The sequence below is a fragment of the Electrophorus electricus genome, chromosome 1 (genome assembly GCF_041902795.1).
Source record: "Electrophorus electricus isolate QZ-2024a chromosome 1, ASM4190279v1, whole genome shotgun sequence".
NCBI classification, from domain to species: domain Eukaryota; kingdom Metazoa; phylum Chordata; class Actinopteri; order Gymnotiformes; family Gymnotidae; genus Electrophorus; species Electrophorus electricus.
Genome location: NC_137497.1, coordinates 32,790,824 through 32,809,439, shown reverse-complemented (window position 1 = coordinate 32,809,439; position 18,616 = coordinate 32,790,824). Strand labels below are relative to the sequence as shown.

Below are 18,616 nucleotides of genomic sequence, written 5' to 3'. Positions count from 1 at the left end.
AGGGTTTTTGAGTAAACAAGTATTACACGTGGAGATGGACACAAGCCTGTCAGAAGTACACTACCCCTTCCTGTTCAGAATATAATGCAGCCACCTCATTACAATAAACCACCAACATGTGTAACAACCTAATAACTGATCGCACCTGTTGTCTGTAACACTCCTTGCGGTCGTTTTGCGAATTGTTCAGACATGACGACGTCTCTGTGTTGTTCTGACAGGGACAGCCAGTCCCATCATGCTCGCTACATGTGTCCGCATGGCCATTACATTGACACCTGTCAACAACAGTCACACTGCAACCAACCCACTTTCAACATGAATAAATCATTTAATGAATGAAGGAAATAAAATAGAGCATTTTGGTCTGGTGAAAGTTGTTTATTGCTTTTAAACCTCAAAGTAGTGACAGCTAAAACTCTACTTTAAAATACTGAACACACCTGGAAATATTAGTGGATTACTAAAATCTTTCAGCAGACCTTTAGGACTTACATCAGTTATACACAACAGTCCTTAAATGTGAATTTAGAGGATTTATTCATGCTAAGTAACTTGCAATTACAATTAATAATACAATTATTAATTTTCTCACAACAGACCTATAATTTGCAGTTACACAGATCATAACGAATAAAGCATAATGCAAACAAACCATTTAGAAGTGGGTTTCACCGAGCTAAAGAAAGGAACTTAAGTAAGGCCCAATAAGTGAACCTAGTTGCCATGACAACTCAGCTTAAATCCTGGGTGATATAAGATGTGTAAAATCGTGTAAGGTCTGCTTTCATCTCTGCTGTGAGACGCCCGTGTTAGGCTGTGTTGCATCTCGAGTGTGTCACTGAGGGGACTCACTTCTCACACTTGCCATGCAGGAGGAAGTAGCCACTCAGACAGCTCTCACACTTGTCTCCAACGCTGTTGTTCTGACAGCTCACACACACAGCATTGTCCTCAGAGGGACCCTCCGTCAACCACTGCACAATCTGGGGGGCAGAGAGAGTTAACCAGGGACACACACGCAGGCAGACAGAGAGAGAGTTAACCAGGGACACACACGCAGGCAGACAGAGAGAGAGAGTTAACCAGGGAAACACACGCAGGTACAGAGAGGGAGAGAGTTAACCAGGGAAACACACGCAGGCAGACAGAGAGAGAGAGTTAACCAGGGACACACATGCAGGCAGACAGAGAGAGAGAGAGAGTTAACCAGGGACACACACGCAGGCAGAGAGAGAGAGTTAACCAGGGACACACACGCAGGCAGAGAGAGGGAGAGAGTTAACCAGGGACACACACGCAAACAGACAGAGAGAGAGTTAACCAGGGACACACATGCAGGCAGAGAGAGAGAGAGAGAGAGTTAACCAGGGACACACATGCAGGCAGAGAGAGAGAGAGTTAACCAGGGACACACACGCAGGCAGAGAGAGAGAGAGAGAGAGAGTTAACCAGGGACACACACGCAGGCAGAGAGAGAGAGTTAACCAGGGAAACACACGCAGGCAGAGACAGAGAGTGTTAACCAGGGAAACACACGCAGGCAGAGAGAGAGAGTGTTAACCAGGGAAACACACGCAGGCAGAGAGAGAGAGAGAGAGTTAACCAGGGAAACACACGCAGATATAGAGAGTTAACCAGGAATAGAGAGAGAGTTAGCCAGGGACACACGTGGATAGAGAGAGAAAGAGAGAGAGAGAGAACTAGCCAGGGTCACGCACACAGACCGACAGAGAGACAGTTAGCCAGGGACACACACGTGAACTGACATCCGCAATAAGAAGAGAGAGGGCGTGCGAGGGGGCCTTACACCATCGGGGTCTAGCGGGTAGTCTTTGGGGTGCTGCAATGCCAGCCGGTGCTCATCTCTGGACAGGCATATAGCGCTGTTCCCCTTACAGAACTCCCTGCAGGGCCGACACTGCCCCCCGCCCACAGCTGAGCCCACGTACAGCGGCTTACACTTCTCACAGTGCTGCCCCTGAGACACACACGCACGCACGCACGCACGCAGACGCACGGAGAGGGGGAGAGCAACGGGAGAAAAGAGGGATTAGTGACCGTGTGCTTCGCCGATAGCACAGAACCCCTCCATGTTTGGAGAAGATTGTTTTCATTTCACAGAGCCCCAGGACTTGTGTCTGTCAGAAAGATCTGCGTAAAAACAAGCGACTCCATTATTGCCTGCCTTCAGAAACAAGCAAGGGCTGATGCTCTGTCCGCACTTTAATGTCCGGCCTTTTACTGCAGCACAAAACCAAGCTGAAACCAAGCGGAACACCGTAGAGCACCGACGCTGCTCACGTGTGCCGTGAATTAGTACCGTCTCTGATACGGGGAAGCTAAAATCCTAGTTCTGTCATCATGCAAATATTCCCTCGGTTCGGGTAATACCTTGGTGTGGTTATGACACTCCAGGCAGGTGTCCAACTGTGTGACACTCTTACAGTTGCTGTGTTTGTTACAGCGGCACTGGGACGAGCAGTTCTCCCCGACGAAGCCAAAATGACAGTGGCACACTCCCGGGGAGACGCAGGTGCCGTTCACACAGCCCTGTGAACACACCGGCTCACACTGTCCAGACACGCTGAGTGAGAGAGAAGCAGAGACAGAAACAAAGACCATTTATGCATCTATACATGTACTCAGTCAAGGATATCTGAAAGAGAAGCAAACTGACCATTATCTGCATGTCTGACAGACTGTTCACTTATTTAATAGCCGAGTTATTATGCAGAGGAAACACAAAAAGGGGGCAGCTGACCAATAGTTTATATATTGCTTAATATAGAAAACTGAACTAAGGGCTACAGTGGCACCTGATGGCAGCACTGTGCAGGGCAGGGGTAGCAGCAGCAGCTCACCTGCTCAGCATGTAGCCCTGCCTGCAGCTGCAGTGGTAGCCGTCGGGCAGGTCGTGGCAGTCCTGGGTGACGTTGCAGCGGTGGTGTCCGTTGGCACACTCGTCCTCCGCTGGGCAGTGAAGGAAGGACCAGCTGCTGTTGCGCTGCGAGCACACAGACTCGCTCCCACCTGAAACACAGGGACCGTGCACCTCACTGGCGACGCGGCAAAGCACAGACACGCCAAGCAGCACCTCCGCCCTGCAAAGCTGTTCAGAATTTGGGTTTTGTTCATTTATTTTTTTTACTTTGTCCTCATGCCGTAGGATAGCTTTTTTTGTGTTCTGGCAAATTAAGTTCACCCCAAGTTTCCACTTTGCTCATGCAGTGTTACTAATCACAAGCATAAGCCAAAAAAAAAAAAAACATTTTACAAGATTTCCCTCAGTAGATCCATTTTCCTGCACAAAAAAACAAAAACAACAGACCCACACCAATCAACCCCTTTGTCACTTTCCTGGCAAGAACCAGCTCAGGGAGGAGCGGTGCAGGTAACAGGGGCATACGTACCGTTCAGCCCTCCCTGCAGGCACCGGCCCGCTCCATTGCCCCCACGGGTAGCGCACCAGCCACACTGAGGCCTGGCGATGCACTGGGAGCACTGGGTGAGCTGGGAGCAGTGAGGGGAGCAGGAGTCGCCCCCGGAGAGCAGACGGCCACATTGCCCGGCCTCGCAGCGCAGAGGGGCAAAGGATGGACTCATACACTGAGGGAGAGAGAGAGAGAGAGAGAGGGGGAGAGAGAGAGTGTAGGGGTAGAAAGAGAGAGACAGAGAAGGGGGAGGAGAGAGAGAGAGGGGGAGAGAAAACAGAGGGAGATGAATGCAGCATATTGAAATTGCAAAGAGAAGCAGAAATTTAAAAAATTACATATGGAAAACCAACAAAACCTCAAACCAGAACTGAGCTCTAAAAGTGTACAGCAGACCATCCCTGCAGTCTTTTCTGAACATCTTGTAAGCTGTTTCACACGAGGCATTTCAGGTTTCTCAACTGTTTACAGTTCAGCTGCACTATTCTCTAAGATCACACTTTCGCACAAGGACATGACAGGAATTTTAGTATTTTGCACCAAACCAATCCATTCCAGTATATAATTAGAGCCCTAAAGTTTTCAAAATGTAACATATCAAAAGTCAAATCGAACTAAGAAAAACAAAAAGCATATTTAAGGAGTATGGATTCTACAGAGTACACACACGCGCACACCTGCTGCAGAGCCAGGCTCCACCCCCCCCCCCCACACACACACACCTGCTGCATTGCCAGGCACCACACCCACACCCACTCGCCTACTGCAGTACCAGGCTCCACAAACACACAGTCTCCTGCTGCAGTGCCAAGTTCCACACCCACACACACCTGCTGCAGTGTCAGGCTCCACACACACACACACACCCCTCCTGCAGTGCCAGGCTCCACACACACACACACACACACACACACACACACACACACACACACACACACACACACACACACACACACACCTCCTGCATTGCCAGGCACCACACCCACACCCACTCGCCTACTGCAGTACCAGGCTCCACAAACACACAGTCTCCTGCTGCAGTGCCAAGTTCCACACCCACACACACCTGCTGCAGTGTCAGGCTCCACACACACACACACACCTCCTGCAGTGCCAGGCTCCCCACACACACACACACACACACACACACACACACACCTCCTGCAGTGCCAGGCTCCACACACACACACCTCCTGCAGTGCCAGGCTCCACACACACACACACACACACACCTCCAGCAGTGCCAGGCCCCACACACACACACACACACACACACACACACCTCCAGCAGTGCCAGGCCCCACACACACACACACACACACACACACCTCCTGCAGTGCCAGGCTCCACACACACACACCTCCTGCAGTGCCAGGCTCCACACACACACACACAGACACACCTCCTGCAGTGCCAGGCTCCACACACACACCTCCTGCAGTGCCAGGCACCACACACACACACACCTCCTGCAGTGCCAGGCACCACACACACACACACCTCCTGCAGTGCCAGGCACCACACACACACACACCTCCTGCAGTGCTAGGCACCACACACACACACACCTCCTGCAGTGCTAGGCACCACACACACACACTCACCTGCTGCAGTGCCAGGCTCCCCACACACACACACTCACCTGCTGCAGTGCCAGGCTCCCCACACACACACACTCACCTGCTGCAGTGCCAGGCTCCCCACACACACACACTCACCTGCTGCAGTGCCAGGCTCCACACACACTTCTGCCAGCCGCCATCAGAGCCACGCGACTCCAGGCACTGGCTGCAGGTCGGGATTTGGTGGCAGGGCTCGGGGCAGGGCATGGGCGGAGAAGACTCCACCTGCATGGGTGACACGTTCAGGAGGGCGTAGCTAAAACACGTCCAGTCATACGTCGGGTTCACGCTAAGAATGCGCCTGGTCTCTCCTGGGAGGAAAGACATAGAGGAAACAAAAGGAATTCAATATTTTTCTTTTTTTTTTAATTGAAGAGCTGTATTGTGCCCATAGAGCAGAAGCCTGTGGCACTCCCCCTTCCGTTATTTCATGGCCTGTTATGTATTTTAATGAATTCAACTAAACACTTAACCATCATCTGCAAAAACAGTTCCAGTTAAGATGCAAAATAACACATTTCCAGTTTCCATGTCAAAGGTTTAGACTTTGCATAAAACTGTGATAGGGCCACACATCGGAGGCTAGGAATCCAAGCTGGGATGCACTAGAGGACGTCTGCTGTAAGGGCTGTGTGTGGTAGAGCGTCACCCAGGCGCAGTAACACTCACCGGTGCGTTTAAACTGCCGCGTCCACATGCACTTCCCCGAGGCCGTACACTTGGGGCAGTCCGAGGCCTCACAGCTGGTTTCGGTGCAGTTACTGGAGAGGAAAATCTCCCGCTGGTTAATCCTGCAGTCGTGCTCTGAGGTGCAACTCACGGAGCTACTGATGCACGCTCCCTCGGGACAGTTGGTACACCACTTGCACTGCAGCGCAGGCTGTGCGCGAGAGACAGAGAGGGAGACATAGAGAGCGACAGAAGGAAAAAGGAAACACTGAGGCAGACCTGCTGATGTTTTTAGGGGTGGGGTAGTTTTGGAGTAATACATATGATTTCATATTTAAAGTTTATTATACATTGCATTCTGGAATGTTTCAGACTCGTCTTAAAATGGATTCATCTCTTTTTTTCACATCAGTCTACACACAGTACTCCACAATTACAAAGAAAAAAACAGGTTTTCGAAGCTTTTGGAAATATATTAAAAATAAAAAAACAATTATATTCCATTCCATTCAGACCCTTCAAGTGGTCCTTGGTTAAAGCACCTTCAGCAATGCCAGCCTCATGTCTTCTTGGGAATGGCCCTACAAGCCTGGACGCCTTTCCATTGGACGCTTCTCTCATTCTTCAAGGCAGAATCGTTCGAGCTCTGCCAGGTTGGATGCCAGTGCACTGCCTTTCTCAGCTCTCTCCAGAGAGGCTCTGTTGGGGTCAGTTCCAGACTCCAGATCCAACCTGGGCCACTCCAGGACTTTCAGTTTTCCTGAAGCCACTCCTGCAGTTTTCTCGTGGAGTTGCTCAAGTGTGAAACTTCAGGCCAAGTCTGAGATTTCGGGCAATCTGGAAAATATCCTGACTAGTAAGATGACATCATTTCTGCATCCATCTTTCCCTCCATCCTGACTACTCTCCCAGCACCAGTCACAGAAAAATATCCCCACAGCGTGATGCTGCCACTGCCGTGTTTGACGTAGGGATTTCATTGTTGATGTGGTGGTGCTCAGTGCATGTATTCCTCCATACAGACCGCTGGAAACTGAGGCCAAATGCGTCAGTATTCAATTAAACCAGGGGACCTCGCTTCTCATGATCTGCGAGTTGTTCAGATGCAAGGCCAAGTAGGCACTAAAGTGCCTTTTAGTGAGGAATGGCTTCTGTCTATCCACTCTGCAAAAAATGCCTGATTGGTAGAATGGTGCACTGATGGTTGATCTTCCGTAAGGTTCGCCCATCTGCATAAAGGAACTCTGGATCTCATTCATAGTGGTCATTAGGCTCTTGGTTACCTGTCTGAACAAAGTCCTTCAGCCTGGATTACTCAGTTAGGCTGGCCAGTTAGAGCTAGGCAAACTGCTGATGGTCCAAAACTTCTATTTGAGAATGTTGGAGACAGCCATGCTCTTGGATGCTTTCAATGCTACAGAAACTCTGGCTTGACACAGTCCTCTCTAGCAGGTCTATGGCTTGGTTTTCACTCTGACATCACTGATTATGAAACCTTTGACAATCGTGTGCCTTTCTTAATGATCAAATCAGTTAGACACAGGTGGATTCCAATGAAGAAATAGAAGCATTTCAAGGACCACTGATTAGGAACAGTTTGAATATTTACGTAAATGCAATATTTCAGTCTTTTATTTTTAATACATTTATAAACAATTTTTGCTTTGTCTTTGTGGAGTAGTGTAGATTGATCAGAAAAACCTAAGTTGATCCCATTTAAAGATGACACAACAAAATGTGGAGATCTTGAAAAGGTCTTTCAGTTTCACCATTTAGCAGAGTGTTATTCTTATTCAGTGTGACCTGCATGTTTCTCATGATGGTGCACGTACTCGTGACCTGTGACCATGATCCCATGACCTTGGTGTTATTAACACCATGCTCTACCTACCTGCTCTACCATTTAAAAATCTCAACAAAAGGCACTGAAGATTAAACCACTCAGTGAATGCAGTATGTTCACTTACATCACATCACAGACATGTAATCAATGACAAACAAAAGCAAAGACTAACTGCCTTTCAACATAAATGTGTTCTGGGGTTGCTTATGAACCCTGAAGCCCCGTGTGTCTTACCTGCGAGGGGGAGGAGAATGTTATGGGGTGGCGGGCCAGGCACTCACTGCAGGTCTTCAGCCGTCGACACTGTTCAGGGACGCGGGGGGTGGGGGAGCAGGGGGAGGGGCCAATGGCGCAACCCAGCCTGAGACACACCCACACACACCACAAAGGCAAATGGGGTGAGACCTCCAACTACCACCAGCCATTTATAGGAATAGTGCTTCATAAATGGTCCCCCGCCCCTGCACTCATCCCTCACTCTAATATTATATAAACGCAGTCCTTTACTTACACACACACACACACACACACACACACACACACACACACACACACACACACACACACACACACACACACACACACACACACACACACACACACACACACACACACACACACACACACCTCTCTGCGGTGTCCGCAGAGGCACAGGAGCCCCGACACCATACACAGCTGCCTGTGCTGCTGTTACACGCCTCCGCGGTGGGGAGCAGGACACAGGGGTCGGTGGGCAGCGTGAGGGTCAGAAGCCGGCCCAGAGTGACCCCGTTAAAGCCACCAGACAAGAACAGGCGCCCACCCCAGGCCGCCATGCCCAGGGAGATGGAGTGGTTCACCGGCTCACCGACTGAAGACACTGAAGAGAAAAAGAGATAAATAATTTCACAACAGACTCAAGAATAATTTATATTTGGTCACAAAGATTATGGGAGACAAAGAATAAAAATATAAAGTTATTTATAGAAATAAATGGCACTTCAAAAAAGCATATATTTTTTGACACTGATGTTCACTTTTTAATGGCGGAGGTCTTCAAAAGTTTCATTAATGTAAGAATGGATCCACACATTAGTTAACACAGAGTAATTTAGATTCATCCAAGGCATATTATGAAATATTCGGTCAAATTAATAATGTTTAAATCAATCTAATAAGGCCTTAACTGCCAATCACATATAATGATATCCTGTGCATTTAAATGAAGGTCTCTTTTTAAACATTTACTTAATTTTTTTATGCTAAGCTCATCACGTCTTATTCCATTTATTTTGCATTTCTGCAAATCCGTTATCTTGGTTACATCCATGGCATTTTTATTTTTAAATAGTGGTTCAATTCCTCCCTATGAATTACTACATTGACGTCTACGCAAGGGTTACCTGGCTGGATCCAGGTGTTGCAGTTGATTTGATAGAGATACACGCTGTTGCTGTAATCCTCTGCTCCCGTCCGGCCACCCACAATCACCATGGTGTCCTTCATCAAGGCAGCCGCATGGAAGAACCGGGACAGAGGCTGGGGGAGGGCCAGAGAGGACCGGTTAGACCGGGCTTAGGGTTAGAACCCTGCCCCCAGTCCCAGATGCCAGCTCTGCTCGACTACCTTGTTTCCTCGCGAGGGCACGAGTAGGGACCAGGTGAGGTTGGGGTAGTAAAGGCTGTACAGTTCTCCAGAAGATTCCACGGCTTCTACGTGGAAACGGTAGCCGCCAAAGACGTACACGGCATCCGTTTGCTCGTGGTAGACTGCAGAGTGACCATACAGCCCTGATGCAAAAACACAAGAACACAATCACGTCAACTGCGCCACGCAATGTTCCAAACTTGGGCATGGTCTTTGGGTGCAGTGTCAGGATTTTACCTGTAGGGGGAGTGCCAGTGTGTGGAGCAACAGTCCAGTTGCCAGACTTGGGATTAAACTCCAGTAAGAGGTGGTTGAATCCATTCCTGGGGGAGTAGCCTCCGATCAGTAGCACAGACGAGCCCCTGTGCACTGTTAGAGTGTGGCCAGCCACTGGGGGCAGCACTGAGCTCTGAAAACAAAAGCCATCAGATCCAAAACGTTAATGTGAACTGCACTCCTAACAAATCCATTAAAAAAAAGGGACACAGAGCCATTCAAAGAACATCTACCGTTTCCTACCTTATACTCTATCCACACCAGACTGCTAAGATTAAGGCTCCATGCATCACTAGCCACACCCTTCTGTGTGACCCCGCCCACCACAAGCATCAGGTGGTGAGGGGCTGTCTGAGGGCCAGAGAGATGGTCCTGAACAGATACGACGGCAGAGGCGTGGTGATAGCGGGGCATGGGGATGGAGCCTTCCTCCACTGAGCCCGTAAGCATCTGAGTCCAGCGATGCTCAACCACAAAGTACCTAAGCCAGTCATTATATCACACATCATTACCATGGATACAACCATAATGCAGGCACAACAAAACCATGGCCCATCTCTCATGCAGACAAGACATCTACTTTGTTGCTCACACATAAAATCTCACTCTCCACGTGGTTAAAACGGAAATGTGTCAAAATACTAAGATGGGTAACACTTCCACCATTACAATGTAGCATTAATTGGAGATATACTGTATAACAATGTCCTGTAACAATATGTTTAGTACAGAATGAGCACAGTGTTATATATTGTTACTCAGTACATTACAATCTAAATAACGCTATAGCTACACTAGAAGGGTGGTGAGGTAATGTAAAATAATAATAACAACAAAAAAATGTTACCTTTATTATTCTATTTTATTGTTATATCCCATACCTGTACACATTTCCCATAATTCCCTCAGAGAGAGAGAGGCCTCCATACATCCAGAGCGTGCCGTGAGGTCCAGGGACCAGCGAGTGGCCCAGCCTGTGCAGGAACCTTTGGGATGGATTCTGGGGGTGGAGGAGAAAAAAAGAGGGTTCGAAAATGGCATAACAAAAGTAGATTTGAACAAAAACAAAGCAACATTTTATTTTCTTTGCTGTTATTAAGTTTTGTTTATCATATAAAACACCAATTAAATATTTTTAACCCCATCCACTACCCCTCAATATATTAAGTCCAGAACCCCTCACTACATCAGTTCACTATACCAGAATGTATTTCTCTCAGCATATGAACTAAACTGAAGGAAAGTGCTGAACTTCACAGTCTCTTTAGGAGACCACTGGCCAGTGACTCTCACCACTGTGAGCTGTGTGTCCATCAGAGTTTCCCACACCAGGCTGTTAGGATTTGAATCAGAGGAACAGTCTGTCCCAGCCCAGCCCTCTGTGCACACACATACTCCCAGAGTCTGCAACACAATACGCATGTTAAAGCAAGACGACCCCGACTATAAAAAAAACTGATTTACAATACAGTAACTGTTCATTTACAGTCGTCTCCTCCATTCAAAACCTGAAGGGATGTATCCTTGTGTCCGTTATGAACGTTTTGTAAAGGTTTTGAGCAAAGCGAGTAAGTTGTAAATGGTCTTTGGTTTCTAGTCATTTCAGTGGTAATAAAGTAGCTCCATGCTGTGTAGCAAAGACTGCAGTGACCAGTAACAACTGTAAACATCACTGGTATAATCCAAAACCAAAGCTTCCTTCACTCCTATGCCAGCAAAATCCTGCAGGGGTTTGTTGTGTGTGTTTGTTTAATCTACTGAGCAGTGTGTTAGCATTCTCGCTCTCTCTCACCGTGTTGCACATGCCCCTGCCCTCCTGCACCCCACACTCCCCGGGGCAGATGGGCCGGTCGCAAAGAGGCCCCCCGTAGCCGCTGGGACACTGGCAGATCCCGTTTTGGCACTGAGCCCGGCCCTGGCAGCGAGAAGGGCCAGCGTCGCCGTGCTCTGAGCCCCCCGCACCGCAACTCCGCGCCCAGAACGAGGCATTAAAACCCTGCGGCTGATCCGAGGACATGTTGGCCTCAAAGTAGACGGAGATCACGCCTGGAGCACACAACAGCAACAGAGGTCAGAAGACAGCCAAGCTGTCTCACAATCAGGCCACTGTCCAAAAGGATTAAGAGTTCGAAAGGAAACAGCTGCTGAACACTCGTCTGTTCAACATGAGTCATCTCAATCACAAGGGTCAGACTTGTACGGTAAAGTCAAATTACCAGACGTGGCTTCAACTGTGATTGGATGATTTCGAGTTGTGCCACAAAAGGCTCCCAGCAGGTTGTGGTCCGGGTGCATCACACCATTATCGAGGAAATGTGGCAGTCCGTCAAACACGTATACATACGAGTTCTGCATGAAAAACCAAACGGCACACAAGGATTTACAATCTCCCAGTTGCGGTACATCAGTGATTTCGAAACGTAAAGGTCTGTTGTGCTTTCTGTGACAATGTGTGGTCCGTGCTGCTCTGTAACTTGGCACGCCCTCATGCTTACTGTGCAGTAAGTGTAGGAGTCCGGATGCAGGGTCAGTGACACAGGCGGGCAGATCTGGCCTGGCCCACAGGGCGCCAGGTCCTCGGAGACGGACAGGACCCACAGGCAGTGCGAGAGCCCCCCTGGGCCCCCTGCCGCCCTGTGCCAGCCCAGGGAGGATGAGAGGGGTAGCGTGGAGGCAGGGGAGGATGAGAGGCTGACAGAGCGACCCTGACACTGCCTGAAACACGTGCCATTGTTCCTAAGAGAGATACGCAAGGAGGACATCAAGACTTGCACCTTCAAAATAGTAATTTCCAACTGATCTTAGGAAGACAGCAGGAGCAATGAACACACCAGCTTCCAACTTGGTACAAGTCCAAAAGGCAAAGCCAGAAAAATGAAAGCCTTAACAGCAAAACACAAAAACACCACTTCGATACCACACAACACAGAACAACATAACTCAGCGCTGCACAATACCACACAAATCCTCAAAACAGCACGACGCAGCTCAGCAGGTGAGTGACCACAGTTCCACCTCACCTGGGGTCTCCGTAGTAGCCAGGCAGGCAGAACTGGCACTGGGGCCCGTGGGTGTTGTCGGCACAGTAGCACTGGCCTGTCCGGTTGTGGCAGTAGCCCTGCAGAGGGTCGCCGTGCCCGTTGCACTGGCAGGGGGCGCAGCCTTCTCCTCCCGCCAGTGCCGAGCCGAAGCTGCCCGGGCGACACGACTCGCACCGTGGCCCTGTAGTCCAATCTGAGGAAGAGGACGTAGGCGTGTGAGGGTGGGTCACGGGAGGGGGGGGGTCACGTAAGGGGCAGGGCGAAGGCAGAGTAGGCACTCACCCTGGCAGTAGTCACAGATGCCTGGTGCCGTGATGCAGGTGCTGTGGAAGTTGCAGCCACAGTCCACGTCGCACTCGACGCCGCTCAGCTCCAGTGTTGCCGGGTCCGACGTCCAGCCCAGCGAGCACTCGCATTCAAACAGAGGGCTTCCACTGCACCGGCCCATGCGACACTCATTATAACATCTGAGAGTATGTGAGAAAGAGAGATGACGAATCTTAGAAAGCATATGTTATTCTGTCAGAGAGGGTTGTAACGGTGCCTGAGAGAAAAAGTGGTTCTTATAGTATCTGAGAGAGAGGGGGATGGTGCTTGTTATAGCGTCAGAGAGAGAGAGGACTCATTTTAGCGTCTGAGAAATTGTCCACATCTGTCCGTTCCTCCATTTCTGTGGCTGAGCGTGCTGAACGTCCAGAAATGAGATTCCCCTCAGGGAGAAGTATCTTCAGATTCAGTTTGTATTGGTTTTTCTGTGCCTGTGCCTACACTTAGTGATGCTCATATGTTCAGGTTTTGTATGCTCTGCAAAGCAGCCTTGCACATGGCAAACAGGCTGTGTTAATTAATCAACAAAGACAAGGGTGCAGGGTGAGGGTATGACATCTCACGTCTGGTTGCAGTGGTGTTCTCCATCGCCGGTGAAGCCCCTTTCGCAGTGGCACTCGTAGGAGGTGGGCGTGTTCACGCAGGTGGCCGACGGGTGACAGGTGTGTAGGCCCAGGCGACACTCCTCCACGTCCGGGCAGGACTGGTATGACCACACGGCCTCTACGCCATCCTCCTCCGTCTCCAGGAGGTCGGGCTCCGGCTCCAGCTCCATCTCCATCGGGCGCGGCGGAGACAAGGTCTGCGGCTCAGGGCTACCGGGAGTAGAAGTACCATTAAAATGGAGTGTCATTTTGAACATTCATGCCCAAATAACAAACAGCCAAAAGCTGCTGTGTCACAGTCTTCTAGAAGAATCTCTCTAGCACAGCCGGTTTCTTCCACCCTTAGGAGTTGGGGGGGTTGTATTTGATATTTCTGGAATCCATGATTGCTTCAGCAACAATGTCGCAGCTCTGTCTCCAAAACATGCTTCTCCAGATTACTGAAGATTTACACGCCTACAGGTCATTCTCGAAAGTATTAGGGCTCTTTATTTTAAGCACATTTTAAGCAGAATTTCAGCAAATATCCAAAAAGCCCTGTCTTGAGTATCACTGCGCTTACAAACAGTGGCCTCCACCCTTTGACACACGAGCCACTACGGGGGCAAAACTTCTGCCACTGCACTTGGGGAAACATTCCTGCCTTGAGGTTATTGTGGAAACGTTCCCGGATTCTAGTTTTACCTGGTGGCCTTTACGTCCGCGACAGCCATGGTGCAGTTGGTGGCAGACGGATCGATCATTCCCCCCCAGTCTCCTTTCAGGCACCTGACAACAGGGAGTGGAGGATGGGCACAAAGAAGGGGGGGGGGGGCATTTTGAAGGGCTGTTAATGTGGGACACATGATGCTCCATTACAGATACGTGACATCCGGCACCAATATCGTAGTGGGTTCAGCAGGGGATACTCTTGCAGCACGCCTCCGTCGTGGCGATCCACGTATAACCCCTCTGCTGGGCAGCTCTATTTAAAGCCAGCAGTGCCAGCGCCCTGCTCATGAGCTTCTGCAAAGATGCAGCTCCTAGCAGGCTTACTGTACCCTCCAAAGTGCCCTCCCTCCACCCACGCCTCCATCTGTCCTGCAGGGTCTGTTTTATGAGATTAGCGCAGGGTGTCCAATGGCTTGGACTGCTCTGGCACGCAGCTCTCTCTGCCGCCAAATTAAAGCATGGTGCGTGTTTATGTTCACGTCAAATAAATAACTCCAATGAATGCATTACACGAGCACATAAGATGTCCTGAGTGAACGAAACATAAACAAGAGGACACACCAAACAGAAGGGTAAAGTAAAAATCACAGCAATCTGTCAAAATGTTGCTTCAGTCGGTTTTAGAAGTGTGTGTGTGTGCGTGAGAGAGAGAGCGAGAGAAAAATACCTACCTGCCAATGGTGGGGTTATTGTAGTCCCCACACCAGCCACACTGGAAGGTCTGCAGGCATTCAGTGCATGTTGCCAAAGCAGAACACTGCTTACACTGGGGGACAGAGTGCACACTACACACACACACACACACACACACACACACACACACACACACACACACACACACACACATGGATTACAGCTCAATGACACTGAGGTCTTTTTCCCTGAAGAATTTTGCTTACATAAGGAGCTAAATGATTCCACTTCATATCTTTCCATGTTCAAGACTGTACAAATACAATCCAACATGCACATTATGAGCTTTCCAAAATGTGGACACTTTTACTTCCTGTAAAACACCACGGCAAATGAGATGATGGGACCTTGCACCTGAACCAACCTACAGTGAGATGACGGCAAACCGCACCTGGACTACCCTAGAGGTGGGCTGTTTTGGAAACAGCAGCATTCTGGTATCCAGAAAGGCAGAATCTCACCTGTCATACCAATACCTGCACTCTCCGTACGGGAACTTGGTCAAGTAGGCAGCGAAGTAGAAGCAGGCCTGAGCAGACTCACACCACGCGCACTGGCTGGAGTTGGACAGGCACTCTGCACACGTCAGCCTCCTGTTACACACACACACAGACACACACAGGGGCAATGACCACGTGCACAGGGTTCAGCAGGGAGGCCAAACCCTTCAGCTGATCAGCACTCACTGGTTACAGACTTTAGGACACCCTCCAGGGTCCCGGATAGAACCTTCCAGTCTCCCGCGGCGACTGCACAGGTAATCGCCCTTCTTAATGGAGTTGATCTGCCATTCGCAGTATGCGTCCTGCAAGGAGCGACAGCGGCAGCTCAGGGAACAGCAGGACTCTACAACGCACGGGGGCCTTCTTGTAAGTCTCTGGTCCCGGTGTGCGGTACCTGAGAGCAGGTGGTGCAGTCCCTGTACTCCTCACACAGCGTGCAGTGGTGTGGACTGAGTAGCAGGTGGCGCTCCTCGCCCTGCGGCCCCAGGCAGGGCTGGTGGCTGACGTTGGAGCGAAGGACACAGGCGCTGGAGGTGGGGCACCAGCCGCAGGCCTGGTCGGCTAGGCAGGCGGAGCAGGAGCAGTAGGCCGCGCACGACCCCGAGCGGTACGGCTCCAGGAACAGGAAGGAGATCTCCTGAAGCAGAGGGGGTACGAAACACTGAGCAGGGACAAGGCGAAGGAGACATGATGGAGGAGACATTTTTTGTCTCCCGACCCTTTAAGAAAACCCCGAACAAACAAATCTCAGTTTCCAGGGCGTCTCCAGACCCTGGACTGAATGTGCATGCTTACACTTCCTCCAGGCAGGGCCGTCCGGTTCCATGTGAGGGCCATCTCGCTGGTCTGGCCAGAGGCGGAGCTGTTCAGGTAGCCCTCGGCCTGTACCAGGTAGCGATTCCCCCGTGTCAGGTTCTGGAACAGGCGAGAACCATCTGGCCGAGACAACAGGTGGGTCTCCTTCTCCTCCTGAGCTGACCAGCGTCCTAGCATGTCCATCTGTATCCATTGGAGCGTTTAAAACACCATTAATGGCACACTTAACTAAGTAAGGAAGATATTTCTGAATATCAAACAGCAGAGCTAATAGACCCCTAAATGCCTTGATTGACCAATCAGAATAGAGTATTCCACCAACTCAGACATACATATGCATGAGTTCCACAGTATAGATATCTGCATTTGAAAAGGGCGTCACTCTGCCCTCACCAGCTGCATGGAGTTGGGCCCTGCAGCCATCTGAGCAGTGAAGTGAAGCTTCTGGATTCGTGCCCACATGGCAACAGTTTCTGTGGGAGGGGCTGCGGGGGGCGGGGCTCCCCACAGTGGGTGGATAAAGCCGCGAAACTGCAGAGTAACATCCATCTCGGTGGAGGGGTTGAGTGTGATGGAGGTGCTTCTCAAAATGGACACCTATGGAGAGAAGAGACAGATAAACACACAGACAGACAGAGAAACAAAGACAAGAGTGAAACTGAGTAAATGTAGAAGGTTGACGAGAAACAGAAAGTCCCAGTCCAGACGTCCAGATAGACTGCCGGAGGAACTGGGCCTATGGGAAAACAAAAAGTCAGAGGTCAGGCCCAAGGGGCCGGAGCTGGAGTCCTGACGTACCTTGTCGGGCTGCGAGTGGTTGCGGGGGTGCTGGTAGGTGAGCAGGTGCAGTCCCGGGACATAGTTCTCGGTGCGACAGAGGGGGAGGGAGGTGAGGAAACGCGTCCGCTCCCCCCACCAGCCATACGCCCCCGAGATCTGGTCCACGCGGCACGCACTACGCTCTGCCAGGGGTCAGAGTTCAGAGTTCAACACATGGCCTAACCACTACTGACAGTCACCTCAGAAGCGCTATCAAAGCAGATTGCATGCACTTCCGACAATGGAAGGGCGTTAGTAAGCTATGAAGCCCATGCTATGCTATTACCTATTACAGAGAACACCAAGAAATCACACAGCCACAAAACATTGAGCAATTCACTATTTTACCCACTCAGAAAAGTATACAGGGGATAAAATACTGATCTGCTCCCAGATCTGTGGTTGCGTATGGAGGTGGCGATCTGTGGGAGAGACTGACTGGTGCTGGCGCAGCCTGCTGTGCTGATTGTACCTAAGAGCGGCAGACAGGAGTCGTTCTGCACGCACCAGCCGAAGTCGCCGGGGGCACGGGGGAGGGAGCCGCGCACCCCACTAAACACCAGGCACGACTGGCAGTCCGACAGGAAGCGGGCCAGACCCAGACAGCCGGTGCTGCCACACTGCCGGAGTGCACGCGCACGCACGCACGCACACACACACACACACACACACACACACACACACACACACACTTGCCATAAGTCATAAAAAATACAAAAAGTAAATAAGGAACCTGGAAGAAACAAAGCAACAATGAGAGAGGAGAAGAGAGGTAGAGAGCCCCACACACACACACACACACACAAAGAAGAGAGAGGTGGACAAGCAGCTGATTAGAGGAATCAGTGGGACAGAGGTAGTGGTACCGGGTTGCTTGACTGGTACTCTCGACAGCGCCCCTCACACCAACTGCATTCAGGGTTTCTAAGACACTGGCTCTCATCTGGGGCTTCAGCACACACTGCATCCTGCCAAAACACACACACATACACACACACACACACATACACACACACACACACACATACACACACACATACACATACACACACGTACACACACACACACACACATATACACACATATACACACACACACACACACACACACACACACACACACACACACACACACACACAGACCAATAGCCATGTCATTCTTTCATTAAATGCAGTGAGAGCTGGTTCAGTTATGGTTGTACAATACTAATGATAATTTATGCCATAATGTCAATTGCTTTTTTTACTTCTCATGGAGTCAGTACAGCACAGCCATCACTTCCAGGCTGGATTAACTATTTATCATACTACAGCATCATTACAGCTAGGCTGGAAATGTTCAGGTACATTTGCAGGTAGGATGAAATGGCTGGAGTAAATGTACAAAAAATGCACTGTTTTTGTTTTTATTTGTTTTTTGTTTTTGTCAATTGTTTTTGTTTTTTTTAATTACTAAACAGAATTACTCTGTCTCCAGGGTCACTGCTGACAAACAGCGGAACTTTATAGGCCACGAGGTCACCGTGGGCAATGCCACTATAACCACCAGCAACAAGCAGAACACGGCCATCCATCACCGCGGCGACGTGCGAGTAGCGGCCTCTGACGAGGTGACTTCCTATTGGAGGACAG

At 50.0% G+C, this 18,616-nt stretch overlaps 1 protein-coding gene across 2 annotated transcripts in view; it reads right to left on the bottom strand.

The window, feature by feature from the left end:
• The window catches only part of megf8 (multiple EGF-like-domains 8), a 29,441-nt gene that overhangs the window by 3,298 nt on the left and 7,527 nt on the right, over nucleotides 1–18,616 (bottom strand). Inside the window, exons 11-43 of one of the 2 annotated variants that reach the window (XM_081715568.1) lie at nucleotides 18,451–18,602; nucleotides 17,852–17,953; nucleotides 17,458–17,605; nucleotides 16,965–17,128; nucleotides 16,560–16,763; nucleotides 16,146–16,349; nucleotides 15,745–15,987; nucleotides 15,534–15,652; nucleotides 15,309–15,440; nucleotides 14,826–14,939; nucleotides 14,128–14,211; nucleotides 13,402–13,653; nucleotides 12,794–12,978; nucleotides 12,491–12,704; nucleotides 11,966–12,206; nucleotides 11,687–11,819; nucleotides 11,263–11,516; nucleotides 10,764–10,874; nucleotides 10,352–10,470; nucleotides 9,714–9,951; nucleotides 9,432–9,603; nucleotides 9,174–9,337; nucleotides 8,951–9,086; nucleotides 8,196–8,427; nucleotides 7,803–7,929; nucleotides 5,726–5,936; nucleotides 5,153–5,367; nucleotides 3,414–3,609; nucleotides 2,865–3,033; nucleotides 2,395–2,587; nucleotides 1,811–1,981; nucleotides 856–986; nucleotides 146–296 (exon numbers count right to left, since the gene is read on the bottom strand). In XM_081715568.1, coding sequence (XP_081571694.1) covers nucleotides 146–296; nucleotides 856–986; nucleotides 1,811–1,981; nucleotides 2,395–2,587; nucleotides 2,865–3,033; nucleotides 3,414–3,609; nucleotides 5,153–5,367; nucleotides 5,726–5,936; nucleotides 7,803–7,929; nucleotides 8,196–8,427; nucleotides 8,951–9,086; nucleotides 9,174–9,337; nucleotides 9,432–9,603; nucleotides 9,714–9,951; nucleotides 10,352–10,470; nucleotides 10,764–10,874; nucleotides 11,263–11,516; nucleotides 11,687–11,819; nucleotides 11,966–12,206; nucleotides 12,491–12,704; nucleotides 12,794–12,978; nucleotides 13,402–13,653; nucleotides 14,128–14,211; nucleotides 14,826–14,939; nucleotides 15,309–15,440; nucleotides 15,534–15,652; nucleotides 15,745–15,987; nucleotides 16,146–16,349; nucleotides 16,560–16,763; nucleotides 16,965–17,128; nucleotides 17,458–17,605; nucleotides 17,852–17,953; nucleotides 18,451–18,602 — 5,681 coding nt within the window. The remainder of the gene's footprint in view (nucleotides 1–145; nucleotides 297–855; nucleotides 987–1,810; nucleotides 1,982–2,394; nucleotides 2,588–2,864; nucleotides 3,034–3,413; nucleotides 3,610–5,152; nucleotides 5,368–5,725; nucleotides 5,937–7,802; nucleotides 7,930–8,195; nucleotides 8,428–8,950; nucleotides 9,087–9,173; nucleotides 9,338–9,431; nucleotides 9,604–9,713; nucleotides 9,952–10,351; nucleotides 10,471–10,763; nucleotides 10,875–11,262; nucleotides 11,517–11,686; nucleotides 11,820–11,965; nucleotides 12,207–12,490; nucleotides 12,705–12,793; nucleotides 12,979–13,401; nucleotides 13,654–14,127; nucleotides 14,212–14,825; nucleotides 14,940–15,308; nucleotides 15,441–15,533; nucleotides 15,653–15,744; nucleotides 15,988–16,145; nucleotides 16,350–16,559; nucleotides 16,764–16,964; nucleotides 17,129–17,457; nucleotides 17,606–17,851; nucleotides 17,954–18,450; nucleotides 18,603–18,616) is intronic. The other variant, XM_027001168.3, reaches the window with a different exon arrangement.